The sequence below is a fragment of the Aphidius gifuensis genome, linkage group LG4 (assembly GCF_014905175.1).
Source record: "Aphidius gifuensis isolate YNYX2018 linkage group LG4, ASM1490517v1, whole genome shotgun sequence".
NCBI lineage: Eukaryota > Metazoa > Arthropoda > Insecta > Hymenoptera > Braconidae > Aphidius > Aphidius gifuensis.
In genome coordinates, this window is record NC_057791.1 from 16,049,107 (window position 1) to 16,074,632 (window position 25,526).

Below are 25,526 nucleotides of genomic sequence, written 5' to 3' on the forward strand. Positions count from 1 at the left end.
GTCATGAAGCTATCGAAATCATGACGGAGTAATTTCTCCGTAATAAGCCAAAAAAAAACCAATGACGGAGAAATATTTCCACCAGACGATTTGAATCCAATAAATTTCAACTTATATATTAACTTTTAAGAGATGTTATAAAAAAATTAGGATCAATGATATAAACATATATTTATGATCATTGACCGTTCGTATTCTTCGTTTATCATCAATTCTCAAACTATCCCATATTTTTCCAATTAATTCATTACAGCACAAATCACATGCTTTCAAAAACATGATCATTTGTTTATCCACCATTCCATCATTTGGTAGTTTTACATTAGCATTTTCAAAGGTTTTTGCGTTATCAATCGTGCCAATGGATGTCCATTCAATATTTTCATAAAAACTACATAAGTAATTGGTGGTAGATTTTTCGCATTCTAAGTAATGAAACAATCTACCACCAATTTGTTTAATGAGATTCATTCCCAGGTAGAAATAAGAGTCATTTTTTTGACTTCTCATATTAAATTAACATGTGAAGTCAAAAAGTGACCTCAAATTGACTCTAATTTCTACCTGGGTTAATATTGGTTCTATTGTAACAGGTATCTTTTGTAATTTTTCAATTTTTTCAATGAATTATTGTCATTTAAATTATTTAAAATATTTGCCAATATTTTAAATTCAATACAAATTTTAATTGATGAAAATAAGAATAATTTTAAATTGATTATAAAGTTGATTCTGAAGATTTAAATTTTGAGTTCAACAACACCAGTAACACAAGGACCTTCAGAAAGGAAAAAAATAAAAAATTAATTATACAATACATTTGATCAAGAAGATTATTTATTCTCATAAAATTAATATTATAACATCATGTGAAATTTCTAAAATTATCAATTTTTTCATATATATGATGACCTAGATTTTTTAACTTTACACAACTTGCTAATGATTATTTGATGTTTTTGCTATTTTTAAAAACTGATTTTAGTTTCGCTGCGTAGAACATCATCCGATTGATTATTCAACAATATATTTTAATTAATTTTTTTAAAAATAAATGATATTAAGTGTTGAATAATCAAACATATTATTATTTTTTTATCCACCTTTATATAATATATAAGAATATTTTTAATTTTCGACGAGTCACTAATGATTTTCTAATTTCTATGCTATTTTTTAACGCTAATTTTACTATAAATACTCGGTTAAAATTTATGATAGTATTTATCATTATTGATCGGTCAACAATGAAGTGTGTCGTATCTTGTTGTTCAATTGCCATTCTGGCATTGATTTTAATTATTCAAGTAAATGGAGCTAAATTCGATGAGCAGTACACAAAATATCATGAAATTTATATTAATACTGGTATTCATTTGATCGAATCACGATTTAAAGGTATGGAAAGTATAGAATTCGAATTGGCACAAGTACCTGCTTATGAAGAGAAAGTATCTTCTGAAACACCGTATGAGCCATCTTTAAACGTAATGCAGAGCGAATTTTTCAATAAATATCTAATGGAACAAGAGGCAATTAAACAAAAATTCGATGAATGTTTATATGAGATCGAATTATCTACCATGGCATATTTTCAGGTAATATATTATTTTATGTCAATGATTTTCGCTTATTTTATTTTTGTTAATTAATAATTTCTATGTATTTAAATTAGGTTGGAAATATATTAAACAAAATTGACAATAAAACAATGACTGCTTGTGAAAAAAAAAAAAAAATTACTTGTATAGCACCAGATTTTCAATCCATAACAAGAAATACATATTTATATACTTACACTATTGATGAAATGATGCAACTCGCAAGAAATTTAGAAGAACAAATGAAAAATCAAACTGAGGAATCATTAAAACGTTTTCGATCATCTGCATTAATTGTTCAAGCGAATATGAATAACCGTTTACACATTATGAAATTAGATGAAGTATACAAACATTTTCAAGATAATTTTATGAACACTAGTATCGAATTAATGAAAATACGAATTGAAGGTATGGAAGCATTAGAATTGTCATTGTTAAATGCTGTTAAATCTCTGGATGATTTGGTTAACAATAATAACAATGATCATTTTCAACAAGACATTACAACTTTGATGAAATGTTTAACTGAAAAAAGTAAAGAAATTTTTCAAGTTTATCGACAAGAAAAATTGGCAATTAAAAAAAAGTTTGATGAAAAAATAAATGGCCTAGAATTAGCCATCCTAGACTTTTTCAAGGTAATATATTCTTTGTTTTTTAAAAATTTTCTTAAATTATTTTTATTTTGTTAATTAATAATTTGTCTATTTTTTAAACAGTCTAAAGAATACCAAGTTCGAGTTGCAAAGAAGACAGCGGATCGTTGTATTGAAAGCAAACTTCGTCCAAACAAGGATAACTGTACAGCACTATATATTAAATCGGTACCCGTGCCTATGGATGTTAGTTATAAAACTTTAGAACTAATGAAAAATCTTGGAAATTTTTCTAAAGCAGAAATGAAGGATCAATTGACTGGATCAATATATCGTTTTAACGCAGTTGCTAATATTACAGAAACCGTAGAATCATGTTTGAAAAAAACATTAAACAATTAAATTATTTACGTAATATGTAAAACATAAAACAGAAAAATATGCAACTATATTTTTATGAGACTCATAAAAATAATACAGGACAAATTCTTTTCTTCTATAAATAATTAAAATAATCATAAAAATTATTTTTAGTTAATAATTTTCTATATTAATGTGACAAAAAATATCGTCGTTATATTTCATTACTATAATGTCTTTTAATTTGCTTCTAAAAAATCCAAACAATAAAATCATATTGATATATATATAATTATATAATTTTATATTTTTAATTATCAAAATAATCACGTTTTTTAATTAAAAATATATTATATCCATATTTTAATAATAATAATTTTGTATAATTTAAAAAATTAATGATGTGGAGTTTAAGTCACTTTTATTAATTTTATTTTCTAATAATAATATTTTAAATTTGTATGATAAAGATATTAATAAATAAATAAATAAATAAATATTAAAAATTTATTGAACATTTTATACATGTATTATAAATTTTTAATTTTTATTATCTTTTTTTTTTTTTTCAATAAATGGAGTTTTAATATGCTAAAAATATATATCAGTGCACATGTTTCATCAAGTTTCTATTATTAAAATCAAATTATAATATATGTACGAAATGTATTTGCCTTATCAATTTATGATTTTACTTGAAAATGTTGATATTATTTTTATTATTGTTATGATTTAATCCTGATAAAGTTTGCAATATGATCAAATATGATAAAGAAATAATTATTATTTTAGACGATTTGTATATATAGGTATTTAATTGTGTACAATAGATTTTCACAATTATTTTTTTTTTTTTGTTGAAAGGCCAGACGTTGACATTACCAACTGAAAAATTTTCAAAAGTTTCATGCTGCTCGCATGCTTAAAACCACGAGGACAGCTGACGAGGTACATATGGGTACATAACTGGTAAGTTTTTCTAACCTTCATGGCAAGTCAATGTTTAATATAACTAATTAATAATATAAACATTTTCTATTTATTTAACAGTGTTTAATAATAAATAAAATACAAATAAAAAATAAAATGTCAGATCCAGATGATAAAATGACTCATAAGAGTCATCGTGAACGTAATTCTGGTCGTAAAGCTGATAAAAAAAAAGCTAAAACAAAAAGAGAAGAATTTATTAATAACAAACAAAATAATCCAAAAGCTTTTACATTTAATAGAGTAGTAAGAGCTGAAAGACAATTTCGTAGAAAACAAGATCATGATACTAAAAAACAACGTAATCCAGTTGTTGATAGAACACCAGTTGAACCACCACCAATTGTTGTTGCTATTGTTGGTCCTCCAAAAGTTGGTAAAACATTATTATTACAATGTTTAATAAAAAATTATGTACGTCAACCATTAAGTACAATTGTTGGTCCAGTAACAATTGTATCTGGTAAAAAAAAAAGAATAACATTTATTGAATGTAATAATGATATTAACAGTATGATTGATATTGCTAAAGTAGCTGATATAGTATTATTACTTATTGATGCATCATTTGGTTTTGAAATGGAAACATTTGAATTTTTAAATATATGTCAAGTACATGGTATGCCAAAAATAATAGGTGTATTAACACATCTTGATTTATTTAAAAATGTTCAACAACTAAAACAAACTAAAAAATTATTAAAACATAGATTTTGGACAGAAATTTATAAAGGTGCAAAATTATTTTATTTATCTGGTATGCGTTGGAATAAATATTTAGGAAATGAAGTTAAAAATTTATGCAGATTTATATCTGTTATGAAACCTAATCAATTAAAATGGAGAACATCACATCCATATGTTCTTGTTGATAGAATTGAAGATTTAACACCACCAGAAACAATTAGACAAAATTCAAAAACAGATAGATCAATAAGTCTTTATGGTTATGTACGTGGTGCACCATTAACAAAAGAATCATCAATACATATAGCTGGTTGTGGTGATTTTAGAATAAAAGATGTTAGTTATTTATCTGATCCATGTCCATTACCTGATCAAATTAAAAAAAGAGCTCTTGTTGAAAAAGAACGTCTTATTTATGCACCATTTTCTGGTGTTGGTGGTATTGTTTATGATAAAGATGCAGTTTATGTTGAATTAGGAGGAAGTCATTCACATAAAGAAGAAGAAGATACTGGTCTTATTTCATCATTGATTGATGTACAAGGTACATTGGATGAAAAATTGGAAAAAAGTGAAATACAATTGTTTAGTGGAACTAAAGCTATCAAGTCTACTGATGTTAATGATACATTTGCACCAAGTTTTTCACAAAAAAATGTTTTAGATAATGGTAGAATAAGAAGACAAGTTGTTTTTAATGATTCAAAAGAATTTATTGCCAATGATAATGATTCAGATGATAATAATGATAATGCTGATGGTGATGATGATAATGACAACGATGATAATGATGATGATGATGACAATGAGGAGAAACAAGAAAAAAAAGTATCTAAAAAATCTAAACGAGATGAAAATGATCCAGAATCATCTTGTCCTGAAAATAAACGAAAAAAAATAAATGATGATAATAATATTACTGAAAAACTTGAGGATGAATTGGCTGCATTAAAAACTGATATTGAAAAAGAATCATCAGCAGCAGCAAAAGAAAAAGAGAATCAAGTTTATAGAAGTATAACAAGAAATACTGATGATCAAGTTAAGAATAAAATAGCTGAAGCTTTGAATCGTTTTGACACAATATCCAGTCAAACAAAATCTTTAAAAAATTCTGACAATGAATCATCTAGTGATGATGAAAGTTATGATGAATTAGGTGACAATAATATTAGTAAAAAAACTAATAATGATGACGATTCAGATGATGACTCTGTACAAAGTGATGAAGATGATGATAAAATGGAAGTATCCAAGAGTGATGATGAAAAAAACGATGATGAGGATGATGAATTAAAATGGAAATCTGGTTTGGCTAAAAAAGCAAATGAAGCTTTTGAAAATCGTCAAAGAACTAATGTAAATTTCAATAAATTAGTTTATAGTATTGTTAAAAAAAATAAAGATGATAACAATGATGAAGATGAAACAAATGAAAAAGATGAATCTGAAAAACTTGGAGGTTTATTTAATGTAATTAGTGAACAACAAAAAAAAAAACTTGAAGAACGTGAATTAGAAAATGAAGAAGAATTTTCATTTTTTACAAGAAATAAACCAAGAGATTGGCTTGTTGGAGATAATGAATCATTACTTGTTGGTCGTTTTAGTAAATATGATAAATCTAATGATGCTGAAACATTAATAAATGGAGATGGTTTAGCATCTAATGATGATGATGAAGTTGAAGGAGATTATGAAGATCTTGAAACTGGTGAAAAATATAAAGCACCAATTACTGAATCAAAAGAATTAGATAAAAAACAAACTGATGAAAGAAAAATACTTGTTGAAAAAAAAAGAAAATTAAAAAAACAATTTGACTCAGAGTATGATAATACAGAAACAAAAAGTTATTATGATGAATTAAAACAAGAAGCTGAAAAACAAGCACAACTTAATAAATCTGAATTTGATGGTTTAGATGATGATATGAGAGTACAACTTGAAGGTTATCGTCCAGGAATGTATGTAAGAATTGAAATTGATTCAGTACCATGTGAATTAATAACAAATTTTGATGCATCATATCCAATAATTATTGGTGGTTTATTACATGGTGAAGAAAATATTGGTTTTGTACAAACAAAATTAAAAAAACATCGTTGGCATAGTAAAATATTAAAAACAAAAGATCCACTTATTTTATCAGTTGGTTGGCGTAGATTTCAAACACTTCCAATTTATGCAAAATTAGAAGATAATATGAGAAATAGAATGTTAAAATATACACCTGAACATGTTGCTTGTATGGCACATTATTGGGGTCCAATAACACCACTACATACTGGTGTACTTGCTATACAAGATGTTGCAACAAAAATTCCTGGTTTTAGAATTGCAGCAACTGGTTCTATTACTGGACTTGATAAAACAACACATATTGTTAAAAAACTTAAATTAACTGGTGTACCTATAATAATTCAAAAAAAAACAGCATTTATTAAGGATATGTTTAATTCTCGTTTAGAAGTTGCAAAATTTGAAGGAGCTAAAATTAAAACAGTTTCTGGTATACGTGGACAAATTAAAAAATCAGTTAAAAAACTTGGTGAAGGTACTTTTCGTGGTACTTTTGAAGATAAAATACAATTAAGTGATATTGTATTTTGTCGTACTTGGTACAAAGTTGATGTACCAAAATTTTATAATCCAGTTAATTCATTATTACTTCCACCTGAGCTTAAAAATCAATGGAAAGGTATGAAAACAACTGGACAAATTAAAAAAGAACTTGGTATTTATGCAGATGCAAATAAAGATTCAAGTTATACACCAATTGTACGTGAAGTTAAGACATTTAAACCATTGGCAATACCAAAAAATCTACAAAAAGATTTGCCATATCGTGATAAACCAAAATTAGAACAATTACCAGAAAAAAGAAGAACAAAATTTGCTGATAAACGTGTTGCTGTTGTTAGAGATGCAAGAGAAGAAAAAGTTTCAAGAATGATGAAGATGATGAGAACAGCACAAAGTCATAGACAAGAAAAACTTAAACTAGCAACAAGTAAACGTATGAATGCCTATAAAAAACTTGTTGATGAAGAACAAATGAAAAGTATAAAAAGACAAAAAATCATGAAAAAAGAAGTATTCAGATCAATGAGTAAAGCACAAGAAAAAGAAAAAAAGAAATTTTAAAAATAAAATATTATGTATTATTATTTGAAAAATATACCACTTTGTTGAATCATTAAATTCAACAAATAATAATCCTTTTAATTTTGCATTATTTTTTGTTATTCATTTTTTAATTGTTCCTTATAATTATCATTAAGTTTTAAGCTATTTTTACCAAGTATTTATTTGTATTTTGGTGTTGATGATAATTCAAGTAGATCAAAAAGATTATCACTAGTTAAAATTTGTTAAAATCATCTTTTAGTAGTTAATATATTTTTGTTCTGGAGATTTAAATTCGCAAATTTATTTATTTTATTTTTTTGTTGTCTTATTTCTAAATCAAATAATTATCTTTATTGTCAATTTTTTTCAATTTTTTTTTTTGCGTCTCACACATACACATATCAGTATACACACATATATTTTTTATCAGTGGCGCCTCAAGAAATTTTAGGACACAAAAATAAAAAATACATTGTTATGTTTAGCAATGTTTAGTTCGGTCATGACTCATGGGACTGGAATCAACCTTAAAACTGTCAATTAAAACTCAAACATTAATTGATGGTTAAATATTTTGTAAATAATGGATAAAAAAATAAACTTTAATGACACAAATTATGAGCCACTTTTAAAAGATTGGGTTAAACATATTAAAAAGATAAACAATCAACAAGAACTTTTAATAACAAAAGGATCAAAATTTTTTATACCATTTATGGGTAATTATATTTAACTAAATTAATTATCAATAAATTAAAAAATTAATATTTGTTTATATATATTTTAGCTATACCAACATCAGTTGTCAAAACGATATTTATAATTTGTGATTTTTTTGGAGTTGCAACAAGGACAAAATACTTGTCTTTATATATTTATGAAAAATTTATGTGTAATCAATTTTGGAAACTTTATTTATTAAATGAAAATAAACCACATTCAAATGATTGGAAACGTGATTGTGAACATTATGCAAACACAGCTAAATTACGTCTTGTATCAAGTATTCAATTGGCAAGTAAAATGGATTCACATTCACTTGGTCTTGGTATTACACAGGTAAATTTTTTAAGCATTATATCTCATCAACTTCATCAACATTTAGCATCACATTAATCAACACATGATAATTTACAAATTGTTTTAAAATAGGTTCAATCAATTCTTCATTGGCTTGATCCAGATCAAGAGTACACATCTAGCATAATTATAACATCAGAATTTAAAGTATTTAAAACAATTGATTTTGAAATTCCTCTTGTAACATCATTAGACTGTATTGAGGTAATCATGGCTGTTTTTCATCTTCAAAAAAATACACAATTTTATGATACAGCAATTAGAATCCTTGATCTTTCTTATCTACAGGTATGAATTTTTAACTATTAATTCAAATTAATTTTCTATTTTTAATTTGAATATTTTCATTTAGCATCAACAATTATTTAGTCAATTACAATTTATGGCTCATGGATCACTTGCTAAAACTAAATCAGAAAGAATAACATTCATGACACTTGAAGTTAACACACTGCTTCTTGGTGGAGCAATAATTGTTACAACTTCTTCAATTTTAAATTTTGATATTAATATAACAGCTAGCATTTTAAATGATCTTGAAATGTTGATTAGAGTTGATAGAGAAAGTATTTTAATTTTAGCAAAAATGCTTCTTGCACTTGTTATGCCAGCTGATACATCTAAAATTAAAATACTTTAATATATTATTTATTTATAAATAAACAGTGGTTTAAAAATAGTAAGCTTAATTATTTATAAAAAAAAAAAATAAAAAAACATTTTTGTTTTACAAAAAATAATAACAAACATTTAAATTATTTCCAAGAAAGATAAATTTTTAAAAAGAATAATAAATTATGCATTGATTTGTTGACTAAACATATAAATAAACCATTTTTTTTTTTTTTTTTTTTAAATAAATATATCTTGTTGATGTTAAATATATTTTTATTTATTTTTTTTTTAATTAAATAGAGTGAACATTTTAAGCCACTGATACATTTTCACGTAGTATTCTTCATTTGATAGAAACATTTTTTCTTTTTTTAAAAGAGTAAAGTTTATATAATATTAATACAATGTATATAAATAATTAAATCTTATTATCATTAAAAAATAATGATACACTGTTAACAAATTATAAAGTATGACAAAAAAAATAATAATAATAATAACAAAAAGCTCCTTTGTTTTGTTTTATAACAAACATGTTTATGATTATGAAGAGGAGGCACTAATTAATAATATAAACAATAATTATTAAATTGACTTTATAAAGTATTTCATGAATTTAGATTGTTTTGTACGTTTTGTAAATTATACATGTTGACGTTGGTTTTGTGTTTGTGGCAGTGATGGGTAAATGGTCGATTTTTGAGGTTTCATACACTTACAGTAAGATACTGTAATATATGTAATCTTAATATACCTCTGACGCCATTTGAACATTCTTATTGACTGTCGACTCGACAATTAGTTCTTATTGCTCGATATATATTGGTACATGTAATTTATTTGTTATATAAATATATATAATATCAAGGAAAACCAGTTTTAAGGAATTAATGTTGTTTGAAACATAATTTTTTGGCAACATTAATTCCTTAGCTCCATCTTTTCCTTAGCTACTGCTTTTTCTCGGACATTTTCTATTTATATTAAATAAATAATATACATGTCATTTTATTTTTAAAAGATGAAATGTCAAAAAAAGCAGTAGCTAATTAAAAAAGCTAACAATATAATGTTGCTTAAAAGCACTTTTTGGCAATGTAATTCTAGCTCCCTCTTTCCTTAGCTACTATTTTCCTTGAGATTTTTATTTATTTAAAAATAAAATGCATGTAATTTTATTTATTAAATAAATTAAAATGTCTAAGAAAAAGCAGTAATAAGAAAAAGATGTAACTAAGTAATGTTGCCAAAAATTATGTTTTCAAGGAAATAATGTTTGCTTTAAATATAATTCATTCGGCAACCTTTCTTTAACAACTGTAATTCATAGCTCCATCTTTTCCTTAGCTAATATTTTTTCCTTGGGATTTTTATTTATTTAAAAATTAGTTATTTAGAATTAAAAGCAACTTATTAATTCCTTGAAACATATTAATTTTTGGCAACATTCATTTCTTAGCTACATCTTTTTTCATTAGCTACTGCTTTTCTCATGGACCTTTTTGATTTTTTCATAAATAAAATACATGTAAAAAATTTATTTTTAATGATACAAATGTCCGGGAAGCAGTAGTAAATTGAGCTGAAAAGAGTGTCAGAATTATGTTTTTAAGGTAATGTTGCAATTAACATTCACAAATAGATCAAAAAATTAGAAGGGATACATTGCCAAGAAATTCTTTTTTAAGCAACATTAATTCCTAAGCTACATTTTTTCTTTAGCTACTGCTTGTTTTTGGAATTTTTATTTATTTAATGAATGAATTACATGTATTTATCGGATAAAAAAAAATTGTAGCACGAAGGTTCCACTTTTATTCGTAGGAGGCGCTGGGAACGCAATGTAAGATACCTCAATGTATGAAACCGATGATGTAAGATACGGTATCTTACATGGTATCTTACACATGTAAGATACCAAGGTATCTTACCTACCCAACACTGGTTTGTGGTGGCTTAAATTTTGCAGCTGGTGAAAGTTTATAAACACGACAATCTTGATATATTTTTTTTCTAAATTTATTAAGCATATAAAGCATATCATCAATTTGTAATAATGATGGTGAATCATTATAAATTAATTGTGCCAATACTTCACTGAGTATTATCAATTTTTCTTTATTTTCCAAACAACTCTCTAATTTATGAATTATTATCAGCTTTATAATTTGATTGTACATTTTTTTGTCACGATAAACTGATCGTGTATTGTTGTCTTCATACTGAAATAAATAAAACTAATATATATTTTTATAAATAAAAGTTTGTTTATCATATAAATAACCTACCTCTTTATCCATAATTATTAAATTATCCAATGATATTGTTTTTTGTTTAAATGTAAATCACTTTGGCTCGTTAAAATTATCGTTGTATTATGTAATTTAAACAAAGCTTGAATTTTTTATTAAATTAATTGTCTATTTATTTACAAATTTATAAGCCATGAGTAGTGTCAAACACAGCTGTCAAATAATAATAACACTAACACAACAAAAAGTTTTGTTTATGGAATGCACATGAACCACATTGCTGCATGAGTCATAACGCAGGTGGGTTTTTTCCCCGAGTTGTTATCAAAATATATATGAAAGATAAAAAATTATAATATTAATAAATAAATTTTTTTTAAACTAAATATAATTATTGTACAAGTTACTTTCAGTTATGAATGATAAACGAAAAGTAGGTAAATTATTTATCAACAAATAAAATTAATTTTAATTAAGAAAAATTAATTGTTTGATTTGCATATTGTTTATAACCTTAAATTATGAAAATGTCGTTGATATTATTATTCAATAAATTAATTAATTAAATTTACAATTTTATATTTTTAGTTTAATAAAAATGTTTGCTGTTGATTTTAGATATCCAAGAGATCCAATGGTATATTTTATATGAGTGTGATTCTATTATTTAATTTATTTAAAAAAATTTTCTTTTTTCTATTAAATATTAACTTTTTGTTATTAATTGTTAGCAAAGTGAATTAATCTTATTTTGTTTATTTTTTTAGGATTAATAATATTTATATAATTGATTGAAACAAGTAAATTTATCAAGTTTGTTTTAGGAGTATTGAGTTAAAAGTTAGTCGAAATATCTTTTATTATTATGGGGCAAGAAATAACAACTGGATGTTTATCATAAAATATTAATAAATTAAATATATTGAAATTAGAACATTATTGTTTATTATTTTTATTAAATTATTACAATAAAACTTTTGGATTTTTTCTTGTAAATAAATGATACAGTATTGGCAATTGAATTAGTGATTTAATTAATTAAACTGTATAAGGTTTAAAGTTTCTAAAAAACCATGTGGTTTACAGTTTTACAAAAGTAATGTTAAATTAAAAATATTATTATTACCATATGTATATGTTTCATAAAAAAAACATAGAAAAGAACAATAATTATTATAAAGAATATTATTAAGTAAACATACGAGACATGAACTTTAGTGCTGGGTTAATATATGTTGAGGGTGAATCATCATCATTAATTTTAAAAGAAACCCATACAGTTAATTTTTGTTTACGGTCTTTTGTTAATTTAGTAATTTCTTCGACAAGTTCGATAGTTGCTTTTGTCTTTTCAATATGGAGAGTGTCTAAATTTGGTAAATTTTTAACGAGTTCAATGATTGAGCTATTAGTGACTTGACTGCATTTTGATATGCCCAATGTTGACAATTCTTTGTTGAACAAACATTGAACTGACTGATCAGTGATGAATTTATTTTTCATATTTGTTCCAATTAAACCAAGTTTAAAATATTCTAATTGATGTAAGTTATTGAGTGCAATTAAACCTTTATCCGTTATATTTGAAGCACATACATCTAAATACTTCAAATTTTTAGAATTATTAACAAGATTTATGAAAAATTCATCTGTAAAACCATAATCCAATCTAATAAATGCAGACTCGAGATTTTTCATATTACTAATGACAGTCATTAAAGCTTTGGTTTCTGGAGATAATACCTGAAAAATAAAAATATTTATATTATTATTTATTTATTGATAATCAAAAAAAAAAAATATATATATAGTTGTAAAATTTATATACTTACAGAAGAAGCAGATGATAATGGTACTTCTTTTGGATTACTTAATCTTTCAGGTTCACAAAAATAGCTCAATCCTTTTAAGGTTTCACAAACATCCCCTGCACTTTTAAAAAGGCTATAGAGAAGACCTGTTTTTGCACACCTCAGAGTTGCCAACCCAAGTATGCACAAAATATATATGAAAGACAATAATTTTGTAATCCATGCTTCTAATTTCTCTGGCATTACTCTGGGAAATTACTCTGGCATATGAAATTATATACTATTTTTCAACCCTTTCATTATATTTGACTATATTGTTGTATTCTCAACACAAACAAATTGAAATTAATAAAAAAATATTTGTTAAATACCTTATTATTCTTTTTTTTGTTGTTAATTTTTTTGTTGAAAAATAAATATTATTTTTAAATTTATTATTTTGTTATGAAATTCAACTGGCATGATAAAATTTATAATTTATGATTTTAATTATCATATAAATATCTAAACAAATTATTTCTCTTTTTTTTCACAAAGATTTTATAGTTTCTTCCAAAAGCAACATGTACTATCTCCATATCAATATAGGCAATTTTCTAAAAAAGACGTGTATTACGTTATTTCTCAATGACCCATTGTTTTCATCTAGATTTAAAGAAAAGAAAATAAATAACAACATTTCATTACATAAATTATTCGTTTACATTGTAAAAAATATCAATTAAATACATACATGGTTTTTGTGAAAAATACCATTGTACTTGTTGAAATGTTTTTTAGAGTTTGCTGATTTTAAAATCAACGTATGATGCACATGCTGTTGCAAACATCAATAGATAAATACCAGCACTACTCCAACTTGCACCTTCTTTAAATGTGTATATTTTATTCAATTAATAATTGTGTTAATATTAATAAAATATTGAATTTAAATATTCTATAATCTGCCCATCGATTCAGTTGTTCCACCAGATATAATTGATCATGGTATGTTGGTGTGATACTTGATTATTATTCCCTTGAAAAATAAAAAAATATTGTCATTTAACAATTTAACAATAACTAAGTTTAGAAGATGTGCTAATAAAAATGTTTTATATACCAGTGTTAATAATGTAAATGAAATAAACAATAAAAATTATTATACCTACAACTTACACTTTTTATATCAACAGTTTAATCATCAGATGCCAGAGCTTCTCCTGGATTAACTTCAGTTTTATTTGTTATTATTGTACTTTACATCATCTAAAAATTTTTAATAAAAATCAGTTGTTTAATTGGAATGTGACATGTCACTTTTGATAGTTAAAATAATAAATAACAACAATTAAAAATTGCTAAAAATCCCGTTGTTATTGTTTGGGTCCAGGACAGCTGTTTTATATGATTTGAAGTTCGTACGAAACGTCGAGAGAAATCGAATAAATATACATATCAAGACCATGGTAGAAATATACCAGAAGTATATTTCTACCATGTTTAATACTACAATCCCAAGGCCATGCACCATCTATTCGTCTTGACTTCGGTGGTAAACAGACGCCATTTATTATCATACTACACTCAATATCAGATTAACCTCAATTAAGATGGAGACAGTCGAAATTAATACACAATGGCCTGATAAATTCATGTCAACTTCGCAACAAGAAGTGAGTATTTAATAATATGTTTTACATGGAATGAAACCAAGTAAATATATCTGTTGAATTCTTAGTTTTTATAATTAAATTAAATAATAAATTATTTTATTTTATAGGTTGAAACAGCAACTGAAGTAAGTCCACATGGGCTTAAACGTAGTGCACGTGCTGTATCACCCATAACATCTGAAGATGAATTTACAAGTGATAGTAGCGATGATGATGATGATGATGATGATGATGATGATGATGTTGATTATAATGCTCTTTCACAGGAAGAGCTTATTCTTGTTCTTGAATTGGAAAAAGATTATGAAACAAGACTAAAGGAGAATGACGAGTATAAATTTGAAGAGCGTCAGACACGCATAAAGCACATGCAGTTTCTATTTGGTACTCAACCAGAACTTGAAAAAAGTAATATAATCAAATTAATAGTATAATTTAAAATTAAAGAAATAACAAAATTGTATAATTAAATAATTATAATTTTTATTTATTTATTTTTTCAGTTGCCAAGGATTGGCAAAATAAGTTGATTGATTCAAATTTAACAAAATACTTATTTACTAATGCTACCAGGGATAGACGTAAAACAAGCCTTGAAGATTTGAAATGTATTGTCAATCTCTGTGGAAGTAGCTTGACAACTCTGAATATTTATAAATATTGTTCTTCTTCAATAATGCCATTGATCAAGTCTAATTGTTTAAATCTTAAAGAACTGATCTTGCACTTTCACACAATAGAGGATCAAGATTTTGAAAATTGTTTTTCTAATATGCCTAAACTTAAAGTACTGATGATTCGATTAAAATGTGAAAATTTAACTATACCAATGACTTTAGCTAAGTCATTAGAACAAGTTTGTGAAACCTTGAAAACGTTTTCAATTCAGGATGAACTTTGCTCACCAGATTCATCAGTTTCAGTAAGTATACATTGTCACAACTGTAATTACAATTAAATAAATATATCATTATTTTTTTTTCATTCTCAATAAATAATAATAAATTATTTATCTTTCAGGTAATTTCTCCATCAACTGAAGCTTTAATGACTGTCATTGCTAATATGAAAAACATCAAACAGTTAACTGTTAATTTAGATCCGCATGGTATTACAGATGAATTCTTGATAAATCTTGTCAAGAATGCTAAAAAAATAAACCATTTAAGTTTAAGGGGTACATATATTACTGATGCGGGTATAATAGCACTTAATAATGCAGAACAATTAAAATACTTTAGTATTGACTTATTTAACGAAAAATCAGCAAATAAATTAATCACTGACCAATCACTTGAATGTCTATCCAACGAGAAATTAATACACTTGACTTTTTCACATTGCGTTAACGTCACTAATAAAGGAGTAATTGCAATTGCTAAAAAGTTACCAAATTTGCGATCTTTGTTTGTTGGTAATACAAAAGTAACTGATGAAATTCGCAAAGAAATTGAAGAATTAAAAACATCTGGTAAAACAAATATATTCGTATTACCATTATGTGATAAGTGGCTATAAATGGTCATAATAAGTGTTCATAAATCCATATACAGTAAACCAAAAGCCATGTTTCTCGGTATATAAAGCAGCTGGAAATACTGATAACGAGTAACATGTACAATATGCGTGTAGTTTTTGATCAACAAGTGGTTCAATTTTGTTTTAAAAAAATATTGTAAAACCATATTTGTTCATACAAGTTAATAACCATAAATTTTTTTAATATTAAAATTTAATGACTATATTATATTCTTTAATATTCACATGGTAACTTATAAAGTTTCAATGTAATACCTTAATAAACATAATAATTGATGATTTAATTTCAATGCGTTTACTTTTTTTTTCTTGGCATGATTTTTCATTTTTTCATTATGATTTTCCAATAATTGACTGATAAAATATTGTTAATTATTTATATTTTATTTCAGGATTGTTTATTGTCTTTTCTATTTTTATTTAAAAAATATATAAAATAATTTTGATAAAACATATGAGCCATCTGGGCTGAGACTCAGTCCAGTTATTGTATTAGTGTGTTCTTCTTAATTTATTAAGTACTGAATTTCTTCTTCAATCCCAGACTTTGATATCATTGTCGATACCACTAGATATTACTTGTTCTGCTGTACCATTGAATGTAGCAGATTTAACCTTGGGAAAAATAGAAATTAATTAATATACAGTCATCAATTACAGTATACATTTTTTTATCAACAGCCTGATTTTGTCCTGTTTGATTTCCAGCTAATCCAGCTGACATTCCACCAAATGTTGTGCCAGAAGAAGTAACACCAAAAAACAGCTGACATTTGTTGAGCATTTTGAGCAAATGGATTACTAATTAATGGTGTTGATGTAAAAGCAAATAATGTACTTGGTGTACTAGCATAGCTGGTGCATTACCATAGCCTTGATTTGATGAAACACTTGTCAACACACTTGCTCCAGATCCAGAATTAACATCAACATTTTGACTGCCATAATAATTATTATTATTACCAAATGTAGAAGTTAAATTAATTGATCCATCAAATGGACTTGGATTTGTCAGCATTGGTGATGTTGTATTTTGTTCATTGTTTTGAAATAAATTTTGTTGTTGTGGTGTTGTTGCAAGTGCAGCGAAACTATTTGTACTACCAGCTGATCCACCAAATGTATTTGATGTTGTTGTGCTTAATCCATAAACACTATTTGTCATATTGAAATATGCTGGCTGTGCACCAAAGCCTTGATTTTGTTGAGCTAATGAAAATGTAGATGAATTACTAAATATACTAAATTCTTGGAAAATTTCCAATTGAACTTCGATAAACTTTTTTTTTTTTTTCAATAAACTTTTTGACGTGAATTGGATAATACTGTTTTTTTTTTGTTTGCTCTTATAGTTGGACAATTTATTTAATTTTTTAAATTAAGAAAAAAAAAAAAAAGGATAATCCATTGTTAATTTTGATTTTGTGTTGTTTTTAAAAAACATATTTAATAATAATAATTCTTCCAAAGTCTAATGTTATATATCAATAGGAATTATATTTTCTACAATATTTTTTTTTACTTTTAATTTAATAATCATTATCCTGCAGTTGAAATAATTTAAAATAAATATATTGATGAACAAGTTTTTTTTAGTTTTTTTTTTTTTTATGGAGATGTTTTTGGATGTGATCTGGTCTTGGCTTTTTCACGAGAACAATGAGCATAGCTATGATTGCGAAGACCATTGAACACTTGGTTATTTAATTTGACATCAAAACCAGCAGTATCACCAGTTCATATACCTGGTAGAAATTCAAGAACACGACATGCATATATTCTTGATGACATTAACATGTCATGATTTTTTACAATTTCAGATTCTTCATTTGCCTTTTGTAACGACATCTGGGTATTGAAGCATACTCCTTCTCAACACTCTGATAAACAAAAAAAAATTTATTTATTAAATTGAATTTGTTTTATTTTTTTTAACTTACAACATCTACCTAGCAAATCTATCTAGGTCACGACTGTCATCATCAGCTGATGATTTTTCATCCTCTGGATCTAAACTTGGACATTGTCAATAATTTAAAATAGATATTCCAACTAAAAATAAAATAAAAACAATTTTTATTATTAAAGAAATTTTGTAATAGTAAAATAAAACTATCTTTTGATCTACCATTGTATTTTTCTTCAGTTTTTTTCAACATTAAATCATATTCTTGATTAAATTGCTTTTGCAATAATTGTGCAATAGCTGCATCGTCATTTGTGCCCTCCAATTCACAAATTAATTCTTCTGGAATTTCAGTAACATCTTGAATTATTTCAGGCTCAATAATCTTTTTATATAAAATTATTTTAATTAATTCATTATATAATATAGTAATTAAATTTCAATATTAAATAAATTTATGATTATTGATTTTTTTCAACAAATATGTTTCACAATATTTTTTTAAAACAAAATTAAACCACTTGTTGATCAAAAATTACACGCATATTATACATGTTACTCGTTACAGTATCGTCAGCTGCTTTATATACCGAAAAACATGGCTTTTGATTTACTGTATATGGAACATCACTCTTCATAAGAAAATATAAGTAAATTTGTTTTACCAAATTTTTCTAGTTCAGCGATTTCTTTATCAATTTCACTAGTTACCTTTGAATTTTTAACATACAAAATACGTAAATTTGGTAAGTTTTTAACGAGTGTAATTACTGCTTTATTAGTGACATTAACGCAATTTGATAAATTCAGCTTTAACAATTGTTTGTTAGATAGATATTGAATTGATTCATCAGTGATGAGTTTATTTTCTGAGTTTGTTTTGAATAATTCAAGACTAAAGCAATTCAATTGTTCTGCATTATTAAGTGCTTTTATACCAGTATCAGATATATTTGAACCATTTATTAATAAATACTTTAATTTTTTAGCATTATTGATAAGATTTATCAAGAATTCATTTGTAACACCACGATTAATATAAAGTGTTAATCTTTCAAGGTTTTTCATATTTAAAATTGTACTCTTCAAAGCTTCAGTTGATGGAGATAATACCTGAAAGATAAATTATTTATAATTATTTATTGAGAATAAAAAAAAAATAATAATATATTTATTTAATTTTAATTATAGCTGTAACAATGTATACTTACTGAAACTGATGAATCTGGTGAGCAAAGTTCATTTTGTTTTGATTCAAGTGAAATCAAAAACGTTTTCAAGGTTTCACAAACTTGTTCTAATGACTTAACCAAAGTCATTGGTAAAGTTGAATCTTCACATTCCAATCGAATGACCAGTTCTTCAAGATTAGGCATACTGGAAAAACAATTTTCAAAATGTTTACTATCAACTTTGTGAAAATTTAAATAAAGATTTTGAGATTTGGACAATTAGACTTAATCAATGGCATTAATGAAGAAGTACATGAATCATATATATCTAAACGTATGATGCACATGCTGTTGCAAACATCAATAAATACCAGCACTACTCCAACTTGCACCTTCTTTAAATGTGTATATTTTATTCAATTAATAATTGTGTTAATATTAATAAAATATTGAATTTAAATATTCTATAATCTGCCCATCGATTCAGTTGTTCCACCACATATAATTGATCATGGTATGTTGGTGTGATACTTGATTATTATTCCCTTGAAAAATAAAAAAATATTGTCATTACCAGTATCAAGTACCAGTGCTAATAATGTAAATGAAATAAACAATAAAAATTATTATACAACTTACACTTTTTATATCAACAGTTTAATCATCAAATTTCTTCAGCTTTTTTTTTTTTCTTTTTTATTTGTTATTATTGTACTTTACATCATCTAATAATTTTTAATAATAATCAGGTGTTTAATGAGAATGTGACATACCACTTTTGATAGTTAAAATAATAAATAACAACAATTAAAAATTGCTAAAAATCCAGTTGTTATTGTTTGGGTCCAGGACAGCTGTTATTTATATGATTTGAAGTTCGTACGAAACGTCGATAAATCGAATAAATATATCAAGACTTGAGCAACATGAAAGTTATTTTAAAAAAATGCTGTGTTTGTTTATTTTTATTAAAAAATATTATTTTACAATAAATTTTTTTTTTTAATTATAGTGTTGTATATTGTCATCATAGTTATCAACGCGTATATAATAGGTTTATCGAACGATTTGTATAGATTTTTCGATTTATTGATTAGCATAATTAACGGTTTATCGACGATGGCGCGTCTGTAAGGGGATTCCCTGGGATTCTCATAATATGCATTGATATATGCATAATATATATACAACAATATACAACACCCATTGTGCCTAAACTGGCCTAAACTATACTACTGCCTACATATGTATTGATATGTATACGTACTTCCTAGTGGGAATCCCTCGTTTTTATCTTGCATTAGCCTGAGTTCAGTTGTTCAAATACGCAAATGCGATTTTGCCAAAAAAAAAAATTAACAGTCTGAAAACGAATACTAATTAACACAATCATGTCAGTAATTGTTAGATGTATCCAAAATCCTATCAAACTTATGGTGTTGAAACAAGATTATGTAACTGGTATGGAAACTTGTGAATTTCAATATGATTGGACAATTAAAAACTTTAGACAGTCGATCGGAGAATCATTTGAAACACCAATTTTTTCATCTCATTATTCTGATTTTGACTATAAGTGGGTTTTGAAAATAAAATCAAATTATATGTATAATAGCGTTAGTGATATATATATATTGGCTAGTCTACATCTTCAATCATTCAATAATACTTCACAATTACAAACAATATGTAAAATATCAATTAATAATGAAAAAGAAATGACTAAAGAATTTAATCTCAGTGAATGTCGAGGAACAATTTTCTGGGATCATTATATACCAAAATCGTTAAGTCAAAGTGGATCAAATTTACCAAATGATGACCTTGAAATTTCTTGTACAATAATAATGTCAAAAAAACTAACAAATAATAATTCTAATGAAATTTCAACATTTATTGCAACACCAAAACTGAGTACAGACTTGAAAGAACTTTTGTTAAATGAAAAATCAGCTGATGTTACCATTAAAGTGGGTCAAAAATCATTTCGTGCAATCAAAGGAATTCTTGGAGTACGTAGTCCTGTTTTTGCTGCAATGTTTGATCATGAACAATTCAAAGAAAATGAAAAAAATGAGGTTGTCATTGAAGATATTGAAGAAGATGTTTTTGAAGAATTTTTACATTATATTTATACTGATGAATCACCAAATGTTAAAAAAATGGCAATGGAACTACTTGCTGTTGCTGATAAATATCAGGTGAATTGTCTTAAAAATATTTGTGAAGAAGTAATTTGCAAAACGATAAATTTGGATAATGTTGCAAGTATACTTGTTTTTTCTGATAAATATAATCTTGAGAAACTGTATAAAAAATGTTTGGAATTTATCAAAGAAAATTTACAAGCTGTTTTGTCAAATGAGACATTTCAAGTTTACAAAAAAAAACATCTTGAAGTTTTTGTAAGTGTTCTTGAGGAGCTGCTGTCGTCAGCCAAATCAGTTAATTATAGTTAAGTAAGTCATAAAATAAAAAAATATTCATTGTTGTTTAGTTTAACAAAAAAAAAAATTAACAGTTTTTTATATATCATATTAACATTTTGAAATAACTTACTCAATTTCTTTCTATAAAACGCTAAAGTAATAAAAAAAAATATTAAAAAATAAATTTTTATCAACTGACTTATTTTTTTAAAAACCTTATTATATCCTTTTTCAGTTATTGAGTTTTTTTTATTTAAATAAATATTATTTTGATATGAAATTTAACTGTCATGTATTTATGAAAATTTTTAAATTCTATAATAATCATTATAAATACAAATATTAAAAATGAAAAAGTAAAAACGTTTAATTATCTCCTTAGTATACCAAGATCTTCAGGTGTCACATGCATTCTTGAATTTAATTCTTGAACTGCATCTTAAATTTGTGTTAAATTTAATTGTGGTGCAATACTTGTTTCATCAATATATAAATATAGACCTATGTATATAGGCCAATAGCCCATGGACATGAAGCTACACTTTCTAATAAATTTTTCCTCTTTTCTCACAAAAATCATGTTTTTTCAAAAGCAACATGTACAATCTCCATATCAATACAGACAATTTTATAAAAAAATAAAAACAATATTAATTTTTAAGGTGTCTTGAAAAAATTGTGGCATCAATTATTTGAAATATACATTGAAATATACATTTGTATAGTGATTGATGTATTTTTCCAATAATCTGATGCGTTTCTAAATAAACATGCAGCTTGATCCAAATCTTCTTTAAATCTTAATGAAAGTGAAGTCTAGTTTAAACAATAATTAGATTTAATCAATGGCATAATTTGAGAAGAAGGATATTCATATAACTCAAGCTTCGTCAAATTATATCCACAGAGATTAATCAGATATTTTAAATCATCTTCTTTATTTTTAAATGATTCAGTGGTTACATTACTAAACTCATATGATGTAAAGCCTGAATCAACAAAATCATTGTCCCAATCTTTGCAAACTAAAAAAAATAAAAATTATTATTATTAAATTATTGTGTAATTTTTTTTTTTTATTTAAAATTACTGTTAATTTGTATTGATATTTATTACTTACTTATTTCAAGTCTTGGTTGACTTGTGAATAGTGGCTTTTTATTAATTAATTTTTTTTAATTATTAATTGCAATTAAACCTTTATCCGTTATATTTGAAACACATACATCTAAATCTTTCAAATTTTTAGAATTATCGATAAGATTTATAAAAAATTCATCTGTAAAACCATAATCCAATTTGATATATGCAGACTTGAGATTTTTCATATTACTAATGACAGTCATTAAAGCTTCGGTTTTTGGAGATAATACCTGAAAATAATTGACTATATTGTTGTATTCTAAATATAAGCAAATTGAAATTAATAAAAAAATATTTTTTAAAAACCTTATTATCCTTTTTTTAGTTGTCAATTTTCTTGTTGAAAAATAAATATTATTTTTAAATTCATTATTTTGTTATAAAATTCAACTAGTTGTCATGATAAAATTTAAAATTTATGATTATATAATTATCATATAAATATCTAAACAAATTTCTCGTTTTTTTCACAAAGATTTCATAGTTTCTTCTAACAGCAACATGTACAATCTCCATATCAAAAGGCAATTTCCTAAAAAAGACGTATATATGTAGTACGTTATTTCTCAATGACCCATTGCTTTCATCTGGATTTAAAGAAAAAATAAATAAATAACAATATTGTATTATTATTACATGAACAATTTATTTACTATTTTAAATTTTATTGATTATATTGATATACATACCTAGCTTTTTTGTGGAGTATGGTACTTGTTGAAACGTTTTTTAGCGTTTGCTGATTTTAAAATCAATTAAATGTATTTATTTTATTCAATTAATAATTGTGTTAATATCAATAAAATATTGAATTTAAATATTCTATAAACTGCCAATCGATTCAGTTGCTTCACCAGATATCCTGGTATGTTGGTGTGGTACTTGATTATATAATTTCCTTGAAAAATCAAATAATATTGTACTCTAAAAATTTAATACCATCTATAGGTTTGGAAGATGTGCTAATAAAAATGTTTTATATGTACACCAGTGTTAATAATGTAAACGAAATAAACAATAAAAATTATCATTTTACTTACACTTTTTATATCAACAATTTAAACATCAGTGGCCAAAGCTTCTCCTGGACTAACTTCAACTTTTTTTTTCTATTTTATTTTTTATTATTGTACTTTACGTCATCTAATAATTTTTGATAATAATCAGCTGTTTAATTACAATGTGACATGTCACTATTGATAGTTAAAATAATAGTAAACACAATTAAAAATTGTTTATTTTGTTACATAGTCTCTGGACAGCTGTTTTATATGATTTGAAGTTCGTACGAAACGTCGAGAAATCGAATAAATGAACCAACACTTGAGCAATATGAAAGTTATTTTGAAAGAATTCTGTGTTTTTTTTTTATTTTTATTAAAAATTATTATTGTATAATTAAAAATATTCAATTATAGTGTTGTATATTATCATCGTAGTTATCAACGCGTATCCTATAATAGGTTTGTCAATTATCGATTATATAGATTTTTCGATTAATCGATTAGCTTATGAAAATGATAATGAAGCGTTCGATGCAGTTCGATGAGGCCATGATGGGATTCCCATAATATCCGACGCCCATTGTGCCTATATGTACATGACAGTATATTCAGATTCAGTACATTGTGGAAATAAGTTGTACAAATATTCCAAAAACATTGTGCCAAAAAGAGTTTTATTAGTCTAAAAACGAATACTAATTAACAGCATCATGTCAGTACCTGCGGGATCTACCCAAGATTCGTTAAAACTTGTGTCAAAACAAGACTATGTTACTTCTACGTGTGAATTGACATATGAATGGACAATTAAAAACTACGATCCACGTAATGAAGGAAAAATTACATCACCAAGTTTTTCATCTCATTATTCTGATTTTGATGATATATGGATTTTGGAAATAAATTCAAACTACAAAACCAATTATACATCTGTATTGGTTGATTTACAGCTTCACTCATTTAATAATACTTCACAATTACAAACAAACTGTAAAATATCAATTAATAATGGAAATGTAATAACTAAAGAATATAATTTCAGTAAATTTCCAGAAAAAATTACATGGGATATTCCCAGATCAACTTTCTTAAATGCACGTGAATTTTCATGTAGTGGACAATATACACATAAAATTTTTTGTACAATAATAATGTCAAAAAAACAAATAGATAAATTTGATAAAATTTTAACATTTATTGCAACACCAAAACTGAGTGCAGACATGAAAGAACTTTTGTTAAATGAAAAATCAGCTGATGTTACCATTAAAGTGGGTCAAAAATCATTTCGTGCAATCAAAGGAATTCTTGCTGTACGAAGTCCTGTTTTTGCTGCAATGTTTGATCATGAAGAATTCAAAGAAAATAAAAAAAATGAGGTTGTCATTGAAGATATTGATGAAGATGTTTTTGAAGAATTTTTACATTATATTTATACTAATGAATCACCAAAAGTTGACAAAATGCCAATGGAACTACTTGCTGTTGCTGAAAAATATCAGGTTGATTGTCTTAAAAATATTTGTGAAGTAGTAACATGCCGAAAGATAG

General features: G+C 25.3%; 3 protein-coding genes across 3 annotated transcripts; all 3 read left to right on the forward strand.

Annotated features, from left to right (window-relative positions):
• Window positions 1–3,501: 3,501 nt before the first annotated feature.
• Window positions 3,502–7,372, forward strand: LOC122855248 (ribosome biogenesis protein BMS1 homolog; the record flags this gene model as incomplete). Its single annotated transcript, XM_044156464.1, has 2 exons — window positions 3,502–3,529; window positions 3,611–7,372. A coding segment is annotated over exon 2 (3,726 nt), but the record flags the coding sequence as incomplete, so codon positions are not given.
• A 580-nt stretch (window positions 7,373–7,952) lies between these two features.
• On the forward strand, window positions 7,953–9,089 carry LOC122853966. The gene is made up of 4 exons (XM_044154376.1): window positions 7,953–8,088; window positions 8,157–8,428; window positions 8,522–8,737; window positions 8,802–9,089. The coding sequence occupies exons 1-4, from the start codon at window positions 7,953–7,955 to the stop codon at window positions 9,087–9,089; spliced, it is 912 nt and encodes a 303-aa protein (XP_044010311.1).
• A 5,557-nt stretch (window positions 9,090–14,646) lies between these two features.
• On the forward strand, window positions 14,647–16,485 carry LOC122855249. Its single transcript, XM_044156465.1, has 4 exons — window positions 14,647–14,782; window positions 14,890–15,190; window positions 15,286–15,704; window positions 15,803–16,485. The coding sequence occupies exons 1-4, from the start codon at window positions 14,720–14,722 to the stop codon at window positions 16,298–16,300; spliced, it is 1,281 nt and encodes a 426-aa protein (XP_044012400.1). The 5' UTR covers window positions 14,647–14,719; the 3' UTR covers window positions 16,301–16,485.
• The last annotated feature ends 9,041 nt before the right edge of the window (window positions 16,486–25,526 follow it).